The sequence below is a fragment of the Lathamus discolor genome, chromosome 1, assembly GCF_037157495.1.
Source record: "Lathamus discolor isolate bLatDis1 chromosome 1, bLatDis1.hap1, whole genome shotgun sequence".
Taxonomy (NCBI): domain Eukaryota; kingdom Metazoa; phylum Chordata; class Aves; order Psittaciformes; family Psittacidae; genus Lathamus; species Lathamus discolor.
The window spans coordinates 141,535,015-141,559,200 of NC_088884.1; the positions used below are offsets into that span (position 1 = coordinate 141,535,015).

The 24,186-nt window shown below is 39.1% G+C and overlaps 1 protein-coding gene across 9 annotated transcripts in view; it reads right to left on the reverse strand.

The window, feature by feature from the left end:
• Window positions 1–1,048: 1,048 nt before the first annotated feature.
• Window positions 1,049–24,186, reverse strand: part of TBC1D1 (TBC1 domain family member 1) — a 109,068-nt gene continuing 85,930 nt past the window's right edge. For all 9 annotated transcript variants that reach the window (XM_065699154.1, XM_065699146.1, XM_065699168.1 and 6 more), the window contains 7 exons: window positions 22,138–22,299; window positions 20,014–20,172; window positions 13,964–14,208; window positions 13,366–13,525; window positions 8,702–8,871; window positions 5,855–6,025; window positions 1,049–3,015 (listed from right to left, as the gene is read on the reverse strand). In XM_065699154.1, coding sequence (XP_065555226.1) covers window positions 2,815–3,015; window positions 5,855–6,025; window positions 8,702–8,871; window positions 13,366–13,525; window positions 13,964–14,208; window positions 20,014–20,172; window positions 22,138–22,299 — 1,268 coding nt within the window. In that variant the 3' untranslated portion in view covers window positions 1,049–2,814. The remainder of the gene's footprint in view (window positions 3,016–5,854; window positions 6,026–8,701; window positions 8,872–13,365; window positions 13,526–13,963; window positions 14,209–20,013; window positions 20,173–22,137; window positions 22,300–24,186) is intronic.

The window sequence follows — 24,186 nt, forward strand, 5'->3', positions numbered from 1 at the left end:
GTTGATTATTTCAACTTGGATTTTCCAGGAGTGGTTCATTCAGGATTCCTGCTGAGGACTAGTGTATGGATTAGTAGGGCTTTTTTTTTTTTAGAACATTCTCTGAATCTGAACTTGCTGTTCTATGGAAGACAGTATGTGAGGAATGACAATTGCTGGTAGTCAGACAACAACAGATCTAATTATACGCATCTTTATGGATGGTTAGCTACAGAATGTAGTTGGAGAAGAATGCAAGTATCTGGGACTAGCTCTGAGCTCTGTTACTTCCTTCTCATACTGCTGAAGGGAGAAACCCACAGGTATTCCAAAGTTGGGAACAGGGTAACTGCCATTCCCTTCCTCCACTTTTTTCCACTTTGGCCTCTTGAACTGGAGAGGCACAGGATTGTGAGAGACATCCTGAAGAAACATACCATATACCTGCTTCAGTATAAGCAGCAGAAAGACTTAAATCAGCTATTTTGTTCATGTTCAGACATGCCCAGTGGATGGCATGATCCCTCACTTTGCCATGCATTTACATATTTAACAGAATTGTATTAATTTGCATATGTACAAATAGAAAATGCATTTTTACCTGCAGAAAATTCCATTCCCTGGTACAATGAAACAGTTACATCTATACAGTCACAAAAGTTAAATGTTGCTCATTATCTTTTTGCCACATTCTAAGAACAGTGACTTCAGTCCTCATCTAAATGCACTTAGTTCTGGCATTACCCAAATTCTGAATAGAAGGCTCTGGACTAAAAGTAGTCCTCCACTTACACTAGCAGAGAAGCAAAACATCACAAGGAATGCACCCCTGGAGTGATGCGGAACGTACTTCGCCTTGGCCAACGTGCACAGATGCAGGTCCCAAGATCACAGCTGGATCCTTAGCACATTCAGAAGAGCCTGAGGACTAAGAGTTTTCATTAATAACCACTGTAGATGGCACTGTACTTTTAGGAAAATTCTCATCTGACACCATTCTGAACTGTCACCCCACCAATTATGTTTTTTTTTTTAAATGTCAAAAAATGTGCAGACATAGATGTAGACATAGATTATTATTATATTTATTATTCTTGTTAAAAAGTCAGTGTATGAATTATGGCACTATGCTGTAAAAATGCAACACTACTGAGTGCTCTAAAAGTATAAAGGTCCATTATGACAAGGTTTTAAACACGAAGCATGAGCTTCAATATGATTTCCAAATAGAAAGCCAAGCCTAAGAGGTAAAGAGATTAATAATAACTGATTTATCTGGAATTTCCATACTAAGTGAACGCAGAGTGGATTTGCAAGAACCAGACATATTTAAGACACAACAGAGTCAAACAAAGCTTCTAGAAATAGAAGAGTAAATGATCTTTTTTCTTTTTGACCTACATAGAGGTATTTGTTCTGCACTGTAGATGAATGTTACAGGTCTGCTATCAAACTACAACCACAATGTGTCAGGTGGGTTTGCATGAGAAAAGGAAAAAGTAAACCAAAACTTCTTCTACACTGCCAGTCAGAGAAAACACTGTGTGCTTTGAAAATTTAAAAATAAAGACAGAAAAAAATAAAACCCCCCACATCTCCTGAATCAGTCTCCACCATAACAAAACACTGACGCCTATTACCTCTGTGCTTGGGGACTGGACAAAACTATGACACTGTTCCTGATTCTGAAGCAAACCCAAACAAATGGATGTCCATAGATATTATTGCACTTGTAGCAGTGGTACTTTAACTGACCTGAAAACTACTTTCATTGTATTAAGGAAAGTGAGAAATATTTGTTTCTACATGTGTAATCTTACTTGAAAGATGCATTGTAAAAAGAATGCCATACTCTTTATAAAACAGTTTAAGCACATCTGGCACAACATGAAGCTCTTGAAATGCCTGACTAAAGGAAAAAAACCATGACAGTGGGCATTAGTTTCCCAGGAAAAGGTTGTCCTACATCACACTGCAGATCAGAAATAAAGAAGATGAAATTTGTAGAGTATGAATATAAATCCTTGGATGATGTCACAAAAGTCACAGGCTTCACCAAACCAATGTCAGTGTATTTTTTTAAGCATATTACAGTTACTATATACAGTATGTTTATCAGATAATGCCAACTAACAACATACTAAATTAATGGTTGATAAACAAAAAAAGTACTAAACTAATATAAAAACAGATGGCAGCTTCCAAGTTATGCATAGTTACATATGATGAAGTCCAGCTCTCTGGAGTCCAGTGCACTGGCATCTTCAACCATCAGGAAGCAGTTTTCTGAAGCGTAAACAACATACTTAACAGAACCCAGTCAAGCTGTAGGGGAATTACACTGTCGAAAGTATCTCCAGTCCAATCACAAAACTGTAAATGTTACCGCTGCATAGCTGCAATGGGGCAGTCAAAGGCTTCACATTGCCATATTTCTTCAATGGGCCTTCTAAAGGGTGTGCATTTAACAATGGTGGTGATTTACACACAAACAAAATCTGTGACAAATACAAAGCACTTAGGTTTAAAAGCACTTATGGAAAAATCCATAACATCTTTACAGCATATTGTGTATGACTGCACGTGCTATTAAGTTTCTCCTGCTTATTATTACGTGGTATCTTACTGCATTTCTGCATACTAAGAGAGAGCCTTCTCCACAAGAAACCAGCTTCTCTGATACAAGAAGTCACCATGCCTATACCTTGCTTTGCTACAGAGTAAGGCATGTACAATGAAAATGATACTGTCAAATCCCCACGGATCATGACAGAAAGACCCAGTTCTTCCCTTTGCTTCTTGCTCAGATTCTCTGCTCCATTACTACTGTGAATGTCAGTCAGCAACCATATGTCCTTGTCTAGTAAGCAGAGGCTTCCCATCTGTATCACCAATCTTTTTCTGCATCTCTTCCACTGTTTTCAACAAAGCTGCTCGCTCCTGCTCAAGCATGAGAATGGACTGCTTCAATTTGCCTTCATTGGTCAATAAAAGCTCTACTGTGGCTTCAAGGTTTTGGATCTTTCCATTGGCCACCTTTCAGAGTGAAAAGAAAGGAAGAGAGGAAGAAAGGGGAAGGAAAAAAAAAAAGAAAGGGGAAATTCATTAATAACTGAAACCAACTTAAAAATATTTTTGAGATACATTAATACAGTAATTTCTAAATGAAAAATTGCAAAGGTAAATGGAGGTATGAATGTTATTAGATCTGTGTACTTTAGACTACAATAAGAAACTACTGTTGCCTGTAACAAGAAACTTAGAATCATAGAATCATAGAATAGTTAGGGTTGGAAAGGACCTCAAGATCATCTAGTTCCAACCCCCCTGCCATGGGCAGGGACACCTCACACTAAACCATCCCACACAAGGCTTCATCCAACCTGGCCTTGAACACTGCCAGGGATGGAGCACTCACAACCCCCCTGGGCAACCGATTCTAGTGTCTCACCACCCTAACAGGAAAGAATTTCCTCCTTATATACAACCTAAACTTCCCCTGTTTAAGTTTTAACCCATTACCCCTTGTCCTGTCACTACAGTCCCTGACGAAGAGTCCCTCCCCAGCATCCCTATAGGCCCCCTTCAGATACTGGAAGGCTGCTATTAGGTCCCCACGCAGCCTTCTCTTCTCCAGGCTGAACAGCCCCAACTTCCTCAGCCTGTCTTCATACGGGAGCTGCTCCAGTCCCCTGATCATCCTCGTGGCCCTCCTCTGGACTTGTTCCAACAGTTCTATGTCCTTTTTATGTTGAAGACACCAGAACTGCACACAATGCTCCAGGTGAGGTCTCACAAGAGCAGAGTAGAGGGGCAGGATCACCTCCTTCGACCTGCTGGTCACGCTCCTTTTGATGCAGCCCAGGATACGGTTGGCTTTCTGGGCTGCGAGCGCACACTGCCGGCTCATGTTCATTTTCTCATCGACCAGCACCCCCAAGTCCTTCTCTGCAGGGCTGCTCTGAATCTCTTTTTTGCCCAGTCTGTAGCTGTGCCTGGGATTGCTCTGACCCAGGTGTAGGACCCTGCACTTGTTGTGGTTGAACTTCATACGGTTGGCATCAGCCCACCTCCCCTCTCTGAACTTGATTGCTTTGATTAGCTCACAATTAGACTAAGAATACAATGCAAAGTAATGAAATCAGAATGTTACTAAGTCTGCAAATTATATACTAAAAACCTGCAGGTTAAGATAAGCTTCTGTATGGGTCTGTTAGGAGACCAACTCAGCCAACCATGTTTGTTGAATTGCACATGCTCTGCAAAGCAAAGACAATCCATCCTCATGTCATCTCAACATTTAGTCCAGCTTTGGAGGTGAAGGGGAAAGAGTGGATTCAGAGAAATACAGAAACAGAAAATACATAATGAAAAATTCCAAAAATTCTCCTTCAAAAGGCTGCTTTTCATGGCAAATCAAAGTATTAGATCATCCAATCTCATCATGTGAGATTTGTAGCTGAGCTACTTTGACAAAAACAGAGATCTGTTTCAAATTTTCAGCACTGAATAACATTTGGAGACAATACGGTGGTCCTGGCTTTTAGGGAAGTATTTGCCCTTCTGATGAGCTCACTGCTCTTCATGTAAGTGTGTTGGGTTTACAAGTTCAGCCTTTGGGGGAAAAATATTGACAAACCATGGCACCCATTCTTTGGTTATGCACTTTCCTCCCATAAGCAATGGAGGACCTTTCACTATAGGAAACAAAGGCTGATGAAGCCCTACATGCAAGACAAAGGGACTGTTCCAACACTAGGGTTAAGTTCCCGGCTATGATGTTGGGTGATGACTTGGCAGCACACAGGTGGAGATGAGCTTTGTAAGAAACTGCTTAGGGCTGCAAAGTCTTTAGGGACAGAAGGGGGTAGAAGATCCCCTGATGTAGCTATCTATAGGATATTCCATCTGGAATCTCATCCCAGAAATCCCTCTCCCCCATGCTACATTCAACAATTTCCTTGCCCAAAATATCTTGCAGAGGAGTTCTTCTTCTGGTTTCTCTAAGGCTCATCTTACTACCCCAAACAGGTTCCGATCTCACAGGATCAGGATTTACAGCTTAAGCAAATTTTTGTTAGGAGGGGCAATCTAAGTCTAATCACATTTGCCTAGCTTTAGTCATGATACTGGACCAGTGGCTGAGAAACCCAAACTCCTTCCTCTCCCCCCTATTATCTTACAAAGTCTATGCCTCTAACATTAATCAAGAGGCTTGAAATGTCTTCTTCTTACTCCTGAAGTCCCTTTCTTCATCAAACTAAAATCATAGTCAAAAGTTTTATAACAAACATCCTATTATAAAGCAGCCAAAAAGCTGACTTCTTAAACAGTTAAGCAAAGAATAACCCCTAGATACCAGGTGTCCTGCCTCTGAAAAGCTGCATACTGATCAGGCACTAAGCATATATTTGAAATTACTATTTCACATTTTGTCTACACAATCTGGGCAACAGTTTAAAAAAAATCTTGTAGGAAGCAGTATGTCTTTATAGACAGTGTGTCCCATATCTGATGTATCTCTAAACTGTGACACTGGCATCAGCTTTCCCATCTAGTATCCCTGATGAAAACAAAAACAAAGTTGAGAAAGCACTTTGTGTATTTTTAGTCATCTTCTACAACTACGATTTTAACTGCAAGAGAAGAGACAGTGTGGTGAATCAACTTTTCACTAATTGTAAGCACATGTTCTATCCACCCCTCTCGACTTCTTCTGCATTAAAACTTTAAAACCAAAATTAAATAAAACTGCTAGTGGCTATGCTTTTAAAGTCATAGACCAAACGTCAATCTCTCCTGTGCCCTAGTGGAGGACAATCTCTTCTGTAAAGGTAGAAAAATTAGAATGTTAATTATGAAATATAAATTGTACCTGCAGTTCTTCCAGGAGATCAAAGTTTTGTTTGCGTAAGCTACTGTTCGCTTTTTCTAATTTATCCAGTCTCTGATTGTCATTTAAAGAAGAATCTATAAGCTCATCCTGAAGCACATGATATTCAACTTCATAAGCTTGCAACTGCTTGGCAATATCCATTTCAAACACCTGTTGTATACAAAAATAATATTAGGTGCTGTGCAGATCAAAATCATTCAATGCTTTAAAATCCATGGATCTAGACTTAGATATCTAATCCCTGTGTACAAAAAAAAGACTATTTTTGTCATTCACATGGCAAGATTGAGGCAGTAGAGTGCAATACATTGGAATTAGATCTACTTAAAAACTTCACTAAAAATGTCATTTAAATTTAATACATCTGAGTGTGGCATAAACCTTCCTAGACATACTCAGATGTCATTTTAGAAAACTGTGGCCCACACCCATGTGCCACATGGACAAGTGTAAGGCTAAGTAGAATGACAGCTTTAAAAGAGAAACAGTAAACACTGCTAGGTTTATTTATGATTTTACAGTATTCCTAGAGACTGAAAATGAATTAATCTGTCCTTACACTAATACACGTAATGGACACATTATGTAATGTAAAAGTAGATTTCTATTATTGTTAACTAAGAATCACCCAAATGAGTGCTCAGTCTTACACATGAATATTAGGAAAACTTTTTATTATAAAAGGAGATAAATAAATTGAGGTGCAGAGTGATCCAAATAAAACCCCCCTCCTATTGTATTTTCCTTTTTCTAGGTTTTGGCGAACATCTGCCTTCAAATTATTAAGAAAATATGTCTCTGCTGTCCCTGTGCCAGTTATCTCCTTTGAAAGCACTGAAGAAGGTGGTAAATTAAAAGGCCAAGTATGCTAATCAAATAACATAAGAGAAACTAAAGTTGATTTAAAAATGCATCTGGAAAATAGCCCAAAAACGCAAGTTCAAGGGTTATTCATTATTTTTAAACTTCTTGTACTTTACTCATTTTGGAAATGAGTCAAATACAAAATCCTATCTTAAATACCTCTTTAAATAATAATAGTTATTATCTATTTTATCTGCTTTGTCTACAAAGCTTTCTTGGCTAAAGAAAATACCAGTTTATGAACTGTTTCTGACACCTGCTACATATGCTATAAAAAATTACCTCACAGTTTTATACCAGCAGAAACACACATACTGAGCATCTAAGTACAGAAGGCTGAAACACAATTTTGAGTTTGGTCAAACATACGGATCTTTCGTTTTCTGTAGGTCTGTGCATCTCTGGAGAACAGACACTGCTGACATTTCAGTAAAGCAAATGGTGCAATTCAGCAGGGCAGAATGCCAGTTCTTTTCCTCTGACCTCCGCCACTTCTAGCCCCTGTGCTCTTGAGAAGTGAGGGAAATCCCTACTGTCATACCCAAAGTATCAAATAAGAAGAGGGGGGAAACATGATGCAAATCAAAAGCTTGACATGAAAACTAGCTAACTGAAGGCATGTTAGGGCATATAAACGAGAGGCCACCCTGCAGAAGGCGTGAGGAGAATGGGGATTAGCCCAGGACCTGTGTATGGCCTGCAGGGCTGGTCAGACAACAGGCTTTCTTCTGATAAGAGGAGGAACTGTTCTCCCTTTAACTCACTGCCCACTTTAAATTTACAGAGCTGCCTAAACAGAGTATCCTTCTCCTCAAAGCCAATGGTTTTCTGCAGGTCACCTGCCTAAGTACTGCAAGTGTCTGCAGAGTTGTACACTCCACGCTTTCAGCCTGGCAGACAACACACAATGCCCTTCACTCCCTAGGTATCACTTGCTTTCCTTCCCCTTGCACAGGCTGCCTAGCTCTCCACTCCTTCCTTTGACAATGAGCACTAGAAGCAATTTTCCTGATCCTTATTCACGTCTAATTAATGTCCCCTGGAAGCTTTGCTGCCAGGGATCAGAAAGGAACCCCTCACAAGCTGCTTGCTTTCTTTATCAAGCCACAGGCTTTGCAGATCTCCTGCCGCCCATGGTGAGTGGCAGGCATTTGTAGCTCTGCACAGTACCCCCTGCTCCTCATGTTTTAGACCACAAAAGGCCTTCAGAAAAACAAACCCCATCATCTCTTTGTCTGCTGCAAATTAGATGTCAAGTGTAACAGTTATGGTTTCTAAAAAGGCAAGCCTTAACTGCAATAATCAGTGATTTCCTCAAATTCCATAGTTATGTTCTGGATTCTGACAGGTTAGCAATACTGCATCATCTTCCTTGTCTGCCATTTAAAAATAGTATAGCATGGATTCCCAGTTTTTGCTGCCTAGAGTCACTAGTGACTCCAAGAGACTGCACTACCCCACGTACTCCTGGCAGGAATACAAAGGCACTGTTGTAACATACTGAGCCAGCACCATAAAAGCCAGTATAGACAAAGTCAGTGTAGGGAGGGACTCCCAATTTCATCAAGTAAGGTCAACACCTGTGAAGCTCTTATAAGTCAGCTTTTGCTTCTGAAATGAGACTTGGAGAGCAAGACTCTTTGGAGACAGGAAAACTCAGAAGGCTTTTAGCCCACTGTTTTGTAGAATGCACAGTGTACAGGCTGTAATACTCCAGCCAATAACAGAGTCGCACACTTTAAAAAACCTTATTTTCATTAAAAGCTTCATAAAGTGACCATAACCAACATGTCGATGTATGAATACAGAGGTATTACATGAGCCATATGCTTCCAAAAGTTTTCAGTCTTCAGAACTACAATAACAGGATTCTAAGCTCCGTCACTTGCAGTTTTTCTGTCAAGAACTTGTTAAAAAGAGCATTCCTTTGCATACTTCTTATATGTTCAGATCTTTTCATACCAGACTAATGGTCTTTTCCATCTGTACCAAACCCAAGTTGGGGAGAGTGCTTTTAATAAAATCAACAATAGTTTCTAGGTTCTCATGCTGCAGAATCAACGGCTTGTGGCTTCCCAAAAGGCTTAAAGCCACTTTAAATATAGCCTCTGATCCCTGAAGAAAGAGCATATCTGTGAAAACAAAGAAAAAAAAGAGAGTACGTAAAGCAAACACATCTTTTGACAAGAATATTAAACCAGTAAAATGTCCAAAGACAATAACTTCTCATAGGACTGACCTGGAGGCTAAATACTGTGCCAGACACGTGCTTTAATTACTGTGGCTATGGCCTTAGAAGTTTTGCAGGGTCAAGATCATTACCAGGAATAGCAAATTTCAATTTGTTTAGCAAGTTTTTTCCAAAAAATCCAGTTCAAATTTAAGCTAAGTATACAATACACCAGGTTTGCCAGTGTTACCACTTTTGTGCATGTAATTTCTTTTGAGATGTTCACAGGAATCTGAATTTGAATAGATTAAAATCCCAACGCCATTTAAAAACCCTAATAAAACAGGCAAAAAATACACCTGAAGACACAACCGAAGATCTGAAATTCTATTTTCTAGTGGAGAAAGCTACAAAATCTCAGTGTTGTGGTTTAATCCCAGCCGAAACCAGGACACTTAGTTAATACAACACTGAGCAGATAAGGCTAAATGCACACCTTCCAGCAGCCTCAGGTTTCATGTGCATGTGCTTATTTTTAGTATGTGTCTCAACCACTTACATTGATATTCTAAAAATTACATTAAGAAGTATCCTGAAATCTTAGAAATACAGCTTAAGTGTCAATATTGCCTGTGGCCCTGCAATGACAGCACCTGACATATGTACAAGCACGCTGAAACTACAGTATATAGTGACCTTTCAATGCAACATCCTTTCTTTTCTTTTCCTTTACAAGTGGCCTGTGTCTTCATAGAGGAAAGAAACAGAAGACTGTAATGAAAGCATCAGACAAGAAACCCATCTTCACAAACCCATCTGTCCACAGCATAGACAGCACTGCCCTGCATTTACTTTCCTGCTATTATAACTCAGAATCTGCTCTTGTTTTTTTTTTCTGATGGACTCACTGCAGGCAAAAGCATCTAACATATGAAGCAATACTACTGGAGGTGGAAAAAGGAAGAGAAGATACTATAGGTTTATTCTGTATTTCCTAAATAGATTTTTATTTTTAAAGGGCTTCTCTCTTGCTCTTTCCCTTCTTTGTATTTGAAGCTGCGAATGAAATCACAACTACTTACAAAGTACAACAAACATACCAAATAAACAGTTTGTCTTCATGATAAAAAAAAAGAAAGAATAATGGAGACTGAAAAAATAGAAACAAACCCTGCCACACAGTAAGAAAAACAGCTGCTAGCAAAACTACAGGTGTATCTGATGTAGTAAAGAACATCTGAAAACACTGGCTAACTGCCTTCTTACTGGAAAAACAACTAAAATCAACTCTCTTTTCAAGTTTGTATCAGAATGAAATTTCCCCTTGTGCTCTTTTGCCTGTAATGTTGAAAACATAACTCATTTCACTTCTCTCTGAGAAAGAAAAGCAAAAGTAATAACTAACCATAGATCTTGCACTTTGCCACCATTTGTCCTAAAAGTGGTGTAAAATTTTTCAATTCTGATTCAATGACAAGTCCAAAGTCAAGAATGATTGAAAAGTGGTAACAGAGCCTCAACTCTCTACTGAAACTGAAAGCTATGGGAAAAAGCTTTATATAGAAAGCTTTATATTAGGTCAGGAAATCACAGAATCATAGAATAGTTAGGGTTGGAAAGGACCTCAAGATCATCTAGTTCCAACCCCCCTGCCATGGACAGGGACACCTCACACTAAACCATCCCACACAAGGCTTCATCCAACCTGGCCTTGAACACTGCCAGGGATGGAGCACTCACAACCCCCCTGGGCAACCGATTCCAGTGCCTCACCACCCTAACAGGAAAGAATTTCCTCCTTATATCCAATCTAAACTTCCCCTGTTTAAGTTTTAACCCGTTACCCCTTGTCCTGTCACTACAGTCCCTGATGATGAGACCCTCCCCAGCATCCCTATAGGCCCCCTTCAGATACTGGAAGGCTGCTATGAGGTCTCCACGCAGCCTTCTCTTCTCCAGGCTGAACATCTAAGAAACACAAAGTGAAAAATACAGAGCTGAAAATAATACATTTTTGATTCAGCACCTGACCCAGAAAGTCACATACGTCACCTTGAGTTGATCTACAAGTTGTTAATGAATGTCTGTATGAGCTGAGCTAGTAATACAGAGCTGAAATCTCTCTCATTTAAAACAGCAAAGACTTAACAAAGACCTATTTGTTATGCACTCCCCACGCTTCCCGTTAAGTGGGCTGCCAGCCAACAGCAGTACAGTGAAGGTACCCAAATCAATGTCACCATGACTGGCAGCCTCCGGCATTAAAAAAACCCAAGTTTTATCTACAGTCTTGAAATAAAATAAACACTATTCCACCAAGGCTCCTCCATTAATAAGTAAATCTGATTATTAAAGAACACACCTTTGCTAATGCTGAGCTTTCATTAGATCCCACTTGGGAGAAGTGTTGAAAGCTTGGAGAGATAATTAAAAATTTAAAAGAAGTTTTACTATTGGACTCATGAAACAGTCTTTGGGTCAACCTTTTTCTGGCCCATTTCTTTTACATATTGCTTTGTAAGATGTTTGCAGAAACTATGCTATATGGAAATCTAAAGGAAGTGGTCTATAACAATTATCTTATTAAACAGCAGTGGGGCTTCCAATATCAAGGGTTTAGAGATATCGTTATAAAATGGCAGAGTGATTATACAGCCTTAGTAAACTACAGATGAGTTACTTCAACATTAAAAGGCAACATTATTTCATCCCAAGGGTTCTAATAAGTGAGCAACAAAAATGTATGTATGTTCTGCAAAAGTGTGTGAACACATGGGTCAGAACTGGTTGGATCCTAACCTGGCATGCTGCTAACGACAGCTGCTAGCAAACTGACAGCTCTAGCCTCTTCAAGGTTTATATTTGTGTTTCAGTCTTCATCATGGGTGAAGAGGAGATCTTGCTTTCTAATGTAAAAAAATGTCCAATGTTCTTGACCTACACAGTTCCAGTAAACACTGTTTTATGGAAATTGCTAAACACTTTGAAACATTAAAAACTGCAAGTGTTGGTCATTACGGATTTTCTGTCAAGAAAAAAAATCAGATATTTTTAAGAGATGACAGTTTCAGTCACACATGCTTTTCTGTTTCTGACCTAAAATCAGTCCTGTGAAGATCATGTACCTATGCTTCCTATTCTAATGTAAAATCTTTGCTTTCTAAAGCCTTACAATCCTCCACTGACAGATAAAATACTAATCCGTGTATTAAGGCAGAAATCCAAATATACTGGAGACACAAGGCACTTTAATACCTCCACTGCAGTCAACTGTCCAATTCAAAGACTATTCTTATCATGTACAATACTATGAATAAGAAGAATTGAAAGATTGATTATAAACTCAGTATATGACACTTGCATACAGCACTTGATTTAATTCCTAATGATTATTACTGTCAACTAGATAGTTATTTATGTCCTTTAGCCTACTTTGAACAGTTCCAGGAAAAAAAGAAGTGCTGTTTTCCGTGGAGTTAAGATGCTAATCACAGACGCATAGATCTGCTTAGCTATACACCATCCTTTTCACTATGATCTCTTACAGCGCTACTTTTGGTGTGTCCTTTAACAGAAACAGGAAAGGATTCTTGTTGGTGGTTCTTGGAATCTATAATTCATTATTTGTAATTGTGGTAGACAAGCTTATATTTTGCATCTTTTCAAATACCAAACAATCTATAAAATATAAATCCATAACATAGCACAGTAAATTCTTAATTGGGATTTAATTAACAAAAAACAAAAAAAGAAAAAGAAAAGAAAAAAGAGAACTTTACTTCTGTAGATTTAAAAAAGTAAGTAACAGAAGTGACTTCAGAGCCTAAATTTATTAGGAGCCTACATTTTAGAGCCTAAACTTATGCTTTCGAACATTTTTGGGAAGTGAGATTATCAGTCAGGCTAGAATTGTAAGGATAAGAAACACTAGTTTAAAAGACTATGTTTCTGCAGAGTAAATCCATGATTAAACTGCAAGGGCCACCTCTGTGTGTGTATAAAAACATAACCCTCAATATAATTTTCCACTGACACTGTTGGAGACAAAGATAATGAAGTAAATGAATATAATTCTCAGATGATACCTTTGTTACATCTCTTTTCAGCTTAAAACTAATCTTGATGTTGAAGTGCCACTGTTGTAACACCATGCCTTCATGGCATCAAAGTTTACATCCCCTCTACAAGAGGTTACAGGGTGGGAAAAGGTAACAATGAGGATGGAAAGACAGAACAGTTTGGGACTGACATATGCTTTCCTCTGCTCTCCTTCCATTTTACTATAAAAACTACATGTTCCAAAAGATGACCTCTGTTGCTCTTCTGTTCATCAATAGTAAGTAAAATATTTCTCCTGGGTATCTGAAACAGGTTGGATAATAATGCTGCTCCCAGTAACAGGATTCCAAATATAAAACTTCAAAAAGAACAGATAGAGGGGTTTATGAAGATTTACCAAACACTCTGGCTACAAATCCAAGGGGAAACTGGGAGGCAAACATGGTGAGAAACCAGGGAGCAGCATAGAGGCTGGGGCCAATCTCATGTTCCTCTAGGTGGTTGTAGAGATCTCGATGGTAGTCGTGAAGAAGTCGAGACAGTTGATACATCTGGATCTGCAGGGAATAAGAACAAAGAGAGTAAAGATAAACACATTTTAACACTTGGGGTAGCAAAGTCTGTGTTTCACACTTACTAGAAACAGTGAAAGTATTTGTCAATTAGTGTTTGGGTAGATTGAAGAAAAGAAATAGTCAGAAGCCATCTAAAAGACCCAGGATGGGTCACCTGTGAGCCTAGGACATGCTCATTTGCAGGATCATATGAACCTCATACAGCACGTAGAAGAATTCTTCCTATTTGTGGTTTTCACAGTTTGCCTGGTAGTATTTTTATTGAAACTAATGCATTTAACATGATGTATTCTGTTCACAGATTATCCTTCCTCATTTCTGAGAGCTGAATTTAAGTTCAAGTCCAGATTTTGACAATCCTATCTGTACTGATTATGGTTTAACATTAGCATCCTTTCATTGGAAGAATTTAAATCATACCTGTAAAATTGTCATGTCCGGACGATATTGTTTTCTCAGGCCCACATCAAACATGAGAAACTTCAGCATTTTAAAAGCATCTTCTTCACTCATATGAAGTAACAGGACTCCTGCTACAAAACTAAGGCCCTGGCAATATCCTACTTCCTGGTCCAGAAGCGAATAGGCCTTCAAAATATTGTAGAGTGACAGCTGCCCAGCTCCCAGCTGTGCTGAGAAGTACGGATGTGTTGGAAATGTGCGTCCTGTGAAAACAGCCGAAGGTGGGGCCTTAAATTAAAAAATAAAAATAATAAAAAAACCCACCCCACAACCTACCCCAAACACCACCAAAAAAACCCAAACAATCAACCCCTAACAAAAACCATCAAAAAACCCTTGCCATATTATCAAATTAAACAGTCTTTCAAAAAGGTAGATCCTCTTGAAAGGTCAATTCTGAAATCAACCCCCAGGAAGACTGTAAAAAAGTTAACAATACAAAACAATTGACTCTTATGCTCTACTACCGTTTTGTTACAGTAGTTGCAAAATTAACTTAAAAATTGTCAGGGGTGGGGACAGTATTTTGTCTGGAACAGTGGAGTAACTGGCTCTTAAGGTTGGCCCTTGATCAGTTTGTTAAAGGGCTTACACGGTTGCTTACAATAGTGAGAGACTCTAGTCTTCAGTGGCTTGATAAGTCACCCAGTCCTCTTGATTAAAGTGTTACCTTTTAAACAACTATTAGGATCCAGGCACAGACTTTTAAGACCTGAGCTCTCTAGGCTGGGGCCTCATCCCTTTCTTTTTTCCCCAGTAAATGTGTCTCTTGCCCCCACCCTCCTTGCCTGTGTCCCTCCCAGTCTTATGGGTCCTTCCTTCTTTCCTACAGCATGAAGCTCAGTCTTCAACGAGCAAATCCAGTCCACTAACCTGGCAGAAAAATCCCCTTTTACATGGGGCTAGCTGCCTGTACTTGCTATTAGCCACCCAGCTGGAAAGCAGCTTTGCAGAAAATTAACTTGGTGGGCATCAAATTAAACGTGAGCCATTGCAGCAAAGAAGGCTAATGGTATCCTGGGCTGCATTAGGAGGAGCACTACCAGGAGCTTGAGGGAAGTGATCATTCCTCTCTACTCAGCACTCTGAGGCTACACCTGGAGTGCTGTATCCAGTTCTGGGCTCCTCAGTTCAAGACAGATACGGACATACTGGAGAAAATCCAGCAGAGTCACTAAGATGATGAAACAACTGGAGCATCTCTCCTATGAAGAAAGGCTGAGACACCTGGGACTGTTCAACCTGGAAAATAAAAGGCTCAGGGGAATCTTATCAATGTGCAGAAATAATCAACGTGGGGAAATGAAGATGGAGCCAGGCTCTTCTCAGTAGTACCCACTGACAGGACAAGAGGCACTGGGCACAAAGCGAAATACAGGAAATTCACCTAACATAAGAAAAAAAATCTATTATTTTTTCTTTTAGGTTGCAAAATCTCCATCTATAGACATATTCAAAACCTGAGTGAACATGGTCCTCGGCAACCTGTTTTAGATGATCTTGCTTTGAGCAGGAACTAGATGATATCAAGTGCTCTATTCCACCCTCAACCACCCTGTGATTCTGTGAACGGAGACATTAAAGGCTTAACTTTTACAGATTATTTTTTTCTCCAAAAACTTTTTCAAAACGCAGCATTTAAATTTTTAGGAAAAAAATCTCCCCCATCAGATTTCCCCTCTGAAATACCTCAGTGGAGAAGAAATTTTAATACTTCTTTTGTTCTAGTATTAAGGGAAGCTTGGTTTTCAGTTGCACACTTGTTAAGTATCACCCCACCCTTTAGCTCCAGGAATGCTGTTGTGCTGCTAGATTATATCAGAGCTCCTGTTTCAGGAAGACAAAGCCTGGGGCAGAGTCCTTCTGCCATTTGGTAGCTACTCTAGCCCGTCACATGGGACACTGGCATTCAGTTCCTAAGCAGGTCTCCCCTGGCCAGGCTGTCACATGAGATGAAAGTTACAGAATTATTTCTATCTTCCAAACGAGAAGGAGCTTGTGCTCCTTTGCAAAGGAAGCCTCTGCCTGAATGACAAGTTATTACAGCATGGTCTGATGGCAGACCCGTACTGCCTCACTCACAGCAAGGCTCCCTTCATGTAAGTCATGAAGAAAAGTTACAAACCAAGCAAGAATAAAAATGCAAAGAAGTTCTAAAAGACAGCAAATCAATGAGAAACAGAACTGCTAAACTCAGAAGCTGTTTTGTTCCTGAGTGCCCTGGTGATGACTTAAGAATTTTAGCTTTCACTTCAGAGCAAACAACTCTAAGGACTCTAAATGAACTGTGATACACCAAGAGCGCCAGAATGAGAAACTATTTTATTTTTGAAATGTAATAAAAACCACCATAATTTTCTATGTTCTGCAAACACTCAGTGGTGAGTTTCATACACCAACAGCATCTGGAAGTCAGTTTACCTTACTGAGAAATGAAGTAATTCATTGACATGACTTTGGTTTTCAGGACCTGAAATTCCCAGTGACTGCAGTGGTTGTGCAGGTGGGGCCCACTAAGGAAATACACAAAGAAGTCTTCAGGGAATTGTGGCTTTGCTCTTGTCCACATAATGAAATAGCACTGTGACATGTAAACTGGGCCAGGAAAGTGGCTTTTTTACCTTACTTTTGCATCCAGATGCACATTGCTGTCCTCATGCCCAGGAAGCACTATTTACAGCTGAAGATGCATTGATTCAACCAAGTGAAAGGTATTACAGCTTTGGTTCATACTGCATTAGCTAGATCTCTTTAGCTGAATTTGGGAAAGCTTTTTTTAGTATTATAACCACATGTTGCTAGAACATAGGATTTTCTCTCAAGGCAGAAGTGCATGCTTTCAGAAGGATTCTTACAGATTTAAGAGAAAGCACTTCTGATAGCCTGAAGGAACACAAGTCAGAACATGCAAATTTCTTCTAGCTGCCTATCCAGTTATGCTGTCTGTTACTGTGCAGCACTACTCCATTTCAATGTGAACCACTAGGAAACTAGGAAATCTTCAGCTTCCTGGTTTCATCTTACTAAAATAATAAGGCCCAATCCTTCCCTGAGCAAATGGGCTGGCAAATAGCTCCCTAGCAAAAACAACACTTTGCATGAAAACCACCATGAAGTTACCAATTTGCGAACATATGCAGTGATTTGTTTCTACAAGCAGAGCACGTGGCTAAGAAAAGAAAGTATTTGTGTGCAGAACCAGGCAGAAAATATGAACAGCTTGCTGAGCCAGCAAGCCCCAGTCTGTGGTGTGAGCCAACCAAACTCTGACAGTGTTCCCTCCTGGCCAGGAGCTGTCCTACACCTCTCTCCTCTGATGAAGTTGTTCAATTCACTAACCCAGCACAAAAGTGTTTACCCCTTACTGAGGCACTCCAGTGTGACAGAATCACAACGCTCCCTGCAAGTAGCATCAACACCAGGCATGCTGACTTGATCAACAGGTACTTGCTAGAGAATGATCTCTGGTTGTACATAAATGTCTCTCTCAAAAACTGAAAATTGCTTCTGTTGCTGTGTGATCAGGGGAGTTCCTAGAATTGGTGTGACAAAGCCTGTAGGGCAATAATTTACTTACATCGCAGCTGCCTATTCCTAGTTGGCAACAAGATGCATTGGAGTGTTACCTTCCTAGTGCCAAGTTGAAACCTGAGAGGCCTTTCAAGTATGGGAAAGTGAAAATGTCATCGAACATCACCCTCCCCACCTCAACTCCCTACCAGTTTCTGCAGAAACATGCCTGTCCCACTAGATTCTTGTTTTGAATGCATTATCTTGGTATTTTGCCTCACTTTACCAAGTGTTGGAAAAAAAAAAAGAGAAAATATTCTTATTTACCATATAAAGCTTAGGTCACTATCTAAACTTGACAAATCTCACAGTTCAGTACCTGCAGAAGATCGCCTGCACATTGGTTCTTAAGAAGTAGGTGCCCCCGACAGTTCTGGGTCTTAGGTGATCCCTCCCTCATCGAACAATTCTTCCATGTGGAAGAAAGACAGTATAGCTTTCCATTTGCAATGAAAAATACTCAAATACTATATGAGTAATTATAAAGAGCAGAGGCATGGTAGGACTGTTCCATATTACTTCTTCACAGAAAAGATGTAAGTGAAAATAATACAAGAGGTTTTAATCATTGAGGTCAAACGAAGTACAGATTTTCCCATATTTTTTTATCATTCTATCATGACATTTGCTTATGTGCGGTACATAACTTCCCCCTTTTATCAAACTTAGTGATTACAGAACCTCTTAAATTGTTCCACACAACTCCTCAGACCCAAACCACAAGCCCTACAACGAAAGCCTGCTGTAAGTTCTACATGCTCTGGAAGACATTATTATTTTTATTCCTTTATTAGGAAAGAGCATAATGAACAGTGAGTTCAGTGTGGGATTATCCCACACACAAAAGCTGGAATCCTCTTGAAAAAACATCGGCTCTTGGTTTCTCAGGCAATAAACTGAATTAAAATATCCAAGGGAGGAAAAAACAGTATCTTTAAAAATATCCACAACTACATATTCATGAGGCTAACCTGTAGATTATCTGTAAAAACTTCCAATTCAGCCATAAAGCAGTGAGGTGTTATAAACTTGCATCAGACGGCTTGCATTCAACACAAATGCTGTTGCCAGGGGAAAGGTTAGACATGTGAATATCCAACCAACAATCACATATATTTGAGTAATTAGTGTCATGTCAGACATGTTTTAGTGACTGCAGCAGACTCCACAGAATACTTAACCCAGCTGAGGAGCAGCCATGTGCTGCTTGGGGGAGAAAAGGGAGGCACCTTCATGAGGGAAGATGGAGAGGATGCCAAAAAGTACCTCTGAGAGGTCTACAAAACAAACAGCTGTCTTGTGGGAGCTTCTGAGACGAGGAGGTTGGCGGTACTGATAGAGACCTTAACAAAATCAACTGGGAGCAGCAGCAACCAAAGACAGTAACAATGATCCACATCTTACAGAGGGTACTGACTTGGTCTGACTGAATGTTCCTGGGTTTTATTATTGTCTCAATCTAGCAGTGGCGAGAGTCAATCAATGAAAGCCAAACTCATACAACAGAACTAAATGGATGAAGGAAAAGGACCAGGAAAAATAATAGGAAGGGGCAAGAATGGCAAAATATTTTTGATGTGTATGTAGATTGGTCTTTTACAATTATCTGAAGCAAACTCTTCTGCTCCAAACCTAAACCAATCATTTAATTCCATTTAGGTTTCCTTTCTCATGCTTCTTTCTAACACTAGAAAATACTATTTAAGCTTTGACCAATAAATGTGAGGGAAAATGGAAAACTACTCAAGAAGACCAAAAGCCTGCCTGAAGCCCACCTAAATTTCACATTTAAAAGCCTTGATTCCTAACCTCTCTCTGCTAAACTCAATGAACTATATGTGCCTCAACAGATTGATTCATTCTCCCTAAGTCAGGAGCCAGCTACTGCTTAAAATTCAGCAATATGAATAACCTGCCTTTAAAAGGGCCTTCTTTAAAAAAACAATAAAATTAAAAATATCTTTTCATAATTATTTTAATACAAGTAAAAATACCAAGTGCTAGCACCTACCCATTGAAAAAGGAAAAAAAAAAAAAAGGCAAAAAGCAAAACTTCTGCATTATTTCCAGTGAAAGTGTTCAACAGAGACAGCAAACACTGGACATCAGCAATAAACAGCATATAATTCAACAGTCTGCACTTTCCTTTCTTGACAGTTTGTATTCCATGGGCCTGTGGAGTTCACTGTCAATATATGAAACACAGATGCATCACAGTTATATCTAGCAGTCTGTTATTACCACATGTTGCAAAGGACCTCTGTGCTTGAAATGGAAATTTTTGGTGTCAAGTAATGGTTCTCACACCAGATTAAAAGCAGTTCTTACCACCAACCTATTCCTAAATGGTGAGAGTCTTTTTGTGTGTTAATTTCTTTTTATTATTTTCCAGAGGTCATAAACCCCTTATTTTAATTTCAAACCACTACTTTACTTACCTAGGTCAATAAGTATTGCATGTTGTTGGGAAGTTAGTTGTTTTAGGAGCTCTTTATAAGGTGTGTCCTTTGGTTGTTGTTTATTGGGAAACTGATGTTTAAGATGGTATTGCTCTGCTAGAAACTTCCAGATCTCCCCACGGTGGTGACGTGGTACTCCTGAGAGAAGAAAGTCATTAAAATCTTAATTTGCACTTCTAGCCAGGGTTCAGCTATAGTTGAGCTAACAGGATTGAGGAACTGAAGATCCATATCTGCTAGATATGCAAGCAGATCCCTGTCTGCTAGATTAGTATCTGCTCTCTCCAGTAGACCACAGAAGCAGATTCAACTACAGTGCTTATACTTCCTCAACCAATAAAAGACATTATCTTAACAGGAAAGATTAAAAGTAGAAACAGGGTGAGCTGTCTAAGTCTAAGGTTACCCTTGCACGCAGTTTGAGAAGTACTAGAAGAAGCAGCAAAAATTGCAATACTTGTCTCAGCAAAGTTATATGCTTATCTCCCATTTTTTTCCATGTAAAGTATGCAATAGAGCACTATAATAGAACTAATTAATTTTTTCACTAATACAGTGCTGTTAGGAGTAAGTTTTAGGACGGTAGATTGCACACATACCAGAAGTACAAACAAGTACAAATGAGATGTGATCTAGGCTACAACAGAAAGCAGATAATCAGAAAGCAAATATTATATTTGTAGTTTTTCTGTACATTTGTAGTTTGCTGAATGACTTCTACATGTAAAAATGTTTTAAAGATTGAATTTCTTTCTCTATATATTGTTATCCTAATTTAAGCCCCATGCTAACTGAAACCTGCAATTCTTACCTGTTTGCCTTGCTTACTCACATTAATTTTAATGGGTTTGATCTAAATGAGAATTTCCTAAACTCAATTTTAATGCATTTTTCATTTCTGCGTATGTATGAAATTTAACATCACTGTAAGAACTCCGACATAACTGGGCTTTAGACAGCAGAGCACAGTAATAGCTATGTAAGAGGTAGGAATAACCAACTGGCTACTTGTATGTGCATCTTATTAGTGATCCACTATGCAGTGCTTTATTTATCTATTTATTTTGCATCATTCTGAGTTTTTTAAGTTCTATTTTGAACTGTAACATAGGCCAGCATCATTGGACTATCAACAGAAACCAAGTTTTTCCTCACTCTCACACACTGACTCGACAGAGCCCTTTACCTGCATTAATGGGAGAAACCCATGATGAGTTTCCCTCACTCTGCAGCGGTTTATGCTTAGGGCATTTAGTATTGTTAGAAATCTAGATGTGCTAATTATCTTAAATGGACAAGTTGATTCAACTTGATGAATAACTGTATATAGGCAGGTGCAATATTTAAAATAGTAAACTTCTCCTAGTGGTGAATTCTTGACACTTCCATTGCATGTTGGAAAGCTTTGTTTAGAACTATAAATAACTCCTTGGAGTAGCCATCTTCCCCGTCAGCTACATACAGCACTCAGCATAATGCCTTTGGATCCAACCATGGCATAAATAACATTGAGTAATAACATTATTAGTCAAATGTTCTAATTTCGTAGCACATTTAAAACCATCCTTAGGTTACGTTATTTTTGACACAGTGGAAAGAAGATGGTTGCTCAGCCCTGCAGCTGTGAGGAAGACCATAGGCAATGCTTGCAGGTACAATGCATTGCTGAATTTGAAGGAAGAAAGGCAGTTCTACAGAGATATCCACGTATACTGTTTGTCTACATGAATACTACCCAGGCCGGAACAGAGAATTTCCATATAGTAGTGCAGTTTCTTCAGTTATTTACACAGTCATTTCTTTGGCATTATCCAGCCTTTCTTCTTTAATGATAACTTTTAATTTATAAAATCAAATTTAATTCAAAACTGAATATCAAGTCTAGTAACTCCAGTAACAGAATCGCAGCTACCACTGAAAGGGGCTGTTACTTGCATACACATAACCATGAAGATATCCAACATTGTTACTTGTTTAGTCAGCAGCCTGAAGAACAGCTTTAGGGAGAATCTGGTTATAAGGAGTGGTTAAGAGGTCACGCTATTCATTTTCTAACACAATTTAAGTGCATTTACACAACTCACAATAGCAAACTGTGCTTACCTTGCCCAACAGCAGAGTGTATTTTTTCCACATCAAATTTAATCTTTGACCTTCCAGGTGTACTCAGCATTTTTTCCCAAATCAAAGTTACCTCTTTTAAGCATGGTGTGATTTCTTCATAGTCAAGTTTCAGACGTCTGTTCTGCAAATTGTTTTCTGAAGCTAGGAAGTGATAAATTGAACACACCAGTTAATACTATTTACTATTTGTAACATGTATTAATTTAACTTGGATATTGGAGGCCTAGAAGGGTGCCAGAGAGGGACTGTTCATCAGGGACTGTAGTGATAGGACAAAATAAATAAAATAAATGCCAGATTTTCCTAACAGGATTTTTCAATTTCCCAGCTATTAAAAGAAAAAAACCAGTGCAGAAGACATACACCACATAAAAACACACAACCAATACAGTCGTCTATTTCTTATGCACGCAGCTCCATAACAGTAATGGCAAACTAAAAAAAAAAAAAATAAATAATAAAGGTGCTCATTCATACATCCATTTTTACAGACTACATCAAAAACAAAGTTCAAGTACAGAAAATTTCAGAACCCTGAACACAATGTATTCATGAGGGCCTCTTAATATCTCCAGTGAAGAAATCAGAAGAAGGACAATGCATAAATCAATCTTAAATAAGACATTTTAGATCATCAGAGCTCCTGGAGCAGAGATGCACTGTAGTGTTGGTGATCTTGTCAGATTACAAGTTAGAAGAACACTGCATTGTATTTTCCCATGTTACGTATAAGGGATTTAAAAAAAAAAAAAAAGGCAACAGCTGGGAAAGCATCAAAGAATCACGTCAAAAATAAAAACTAACTCCGTAGCTCAGTGTTAATTCCAAATTTTAGAAGTTAGTTTAGGTTAGATTGGATATTAGGAAAAATTTCTTCACAGCTCTAAGCTGATCTGATTGTATAAATCATTGCTTTCAGAACCTCTTTCTCCAGATGGGCCCTTAGCCAAAGGTGCTGTATGTGGTATCCATTGCCATACTTTATTTTACTGGATTAGCAGTTCCAGCATTTGCTGGGCACATGCCTGTCACCTGTGGGGTTCTCAGGAAACTCAGACATCAGGTGTTTAGATATCAGGGTTGAAACAGAAAAGCTACACTACCAGGAGCCTACAAATGGGCTAAGTGTTCTGGGAGGCCATAGCCAATGTTTGAGAGAGGTGTTCTCTCCTTCCAGCCAGGAGTCTTGGCCCAAGTTGAAAGAAGGATTTCATGTTTGGTATACTGATAGTTTCACATGGCTGGGTCCTCTGTCTACACAGTTGTTCTTCCTGGAAGACAATTCTTTCTCAAGTTTTCACAAAGGCAAAGAAGAATTGCCATTTTCAGGCCAGGTACCTCACCCCCTTGAGGATCCAGGTGCTTACTCCCTTCCTGGACATCTAAAATCAGCCAGATAAACATTTCTCTCCCTATCCTTCACATCCTCAAAGGAGCACCTCTGCAGGGCAATCATTTGTGGTTCTGTATGCAGCTGCCACAATTAAATATGTATTCTTAATCAGCTACATTTTATATGCAAAAATCATCACAACAGATTTGTGTTAAAAAAAAAACCTGCAAGTTACAGTTTCTCAAGCTCCTTATCTTTATGACTGATCTAAACCATTACTACTCCATGCAAACCTTGCTTGCACAATGTGTACACTACAGCAGGCACCTACAGTTTCAAGTCCACAACCAGCTCCTTGAGAACTTCAAGACCAGCTAAACAAAACACTGCCATGACCAATACTCAGACAATGACCTATTCATGCAAATGCAGAACTTTATTGTGCTGAATTCCTTGCCAGAGCTTCTTGACACCAGCCAAAAAAACTCAGCTGTGGTAAAACTGAGAGTACCAGTTCACATCAGGTAAACAAATAATAAGGTGTAGTGATGAAAAAATGAGTGTCAATCGTCACCTACACTAATGAGAACTGATGGAGATGCTGTTAAACTGTATGTTCCTAAAACATTTCATTAAGGCATGGTCCAATCCACTGTCAAGGCCACAGAGCAAATGAAAAGGTTAACCTCTATTGC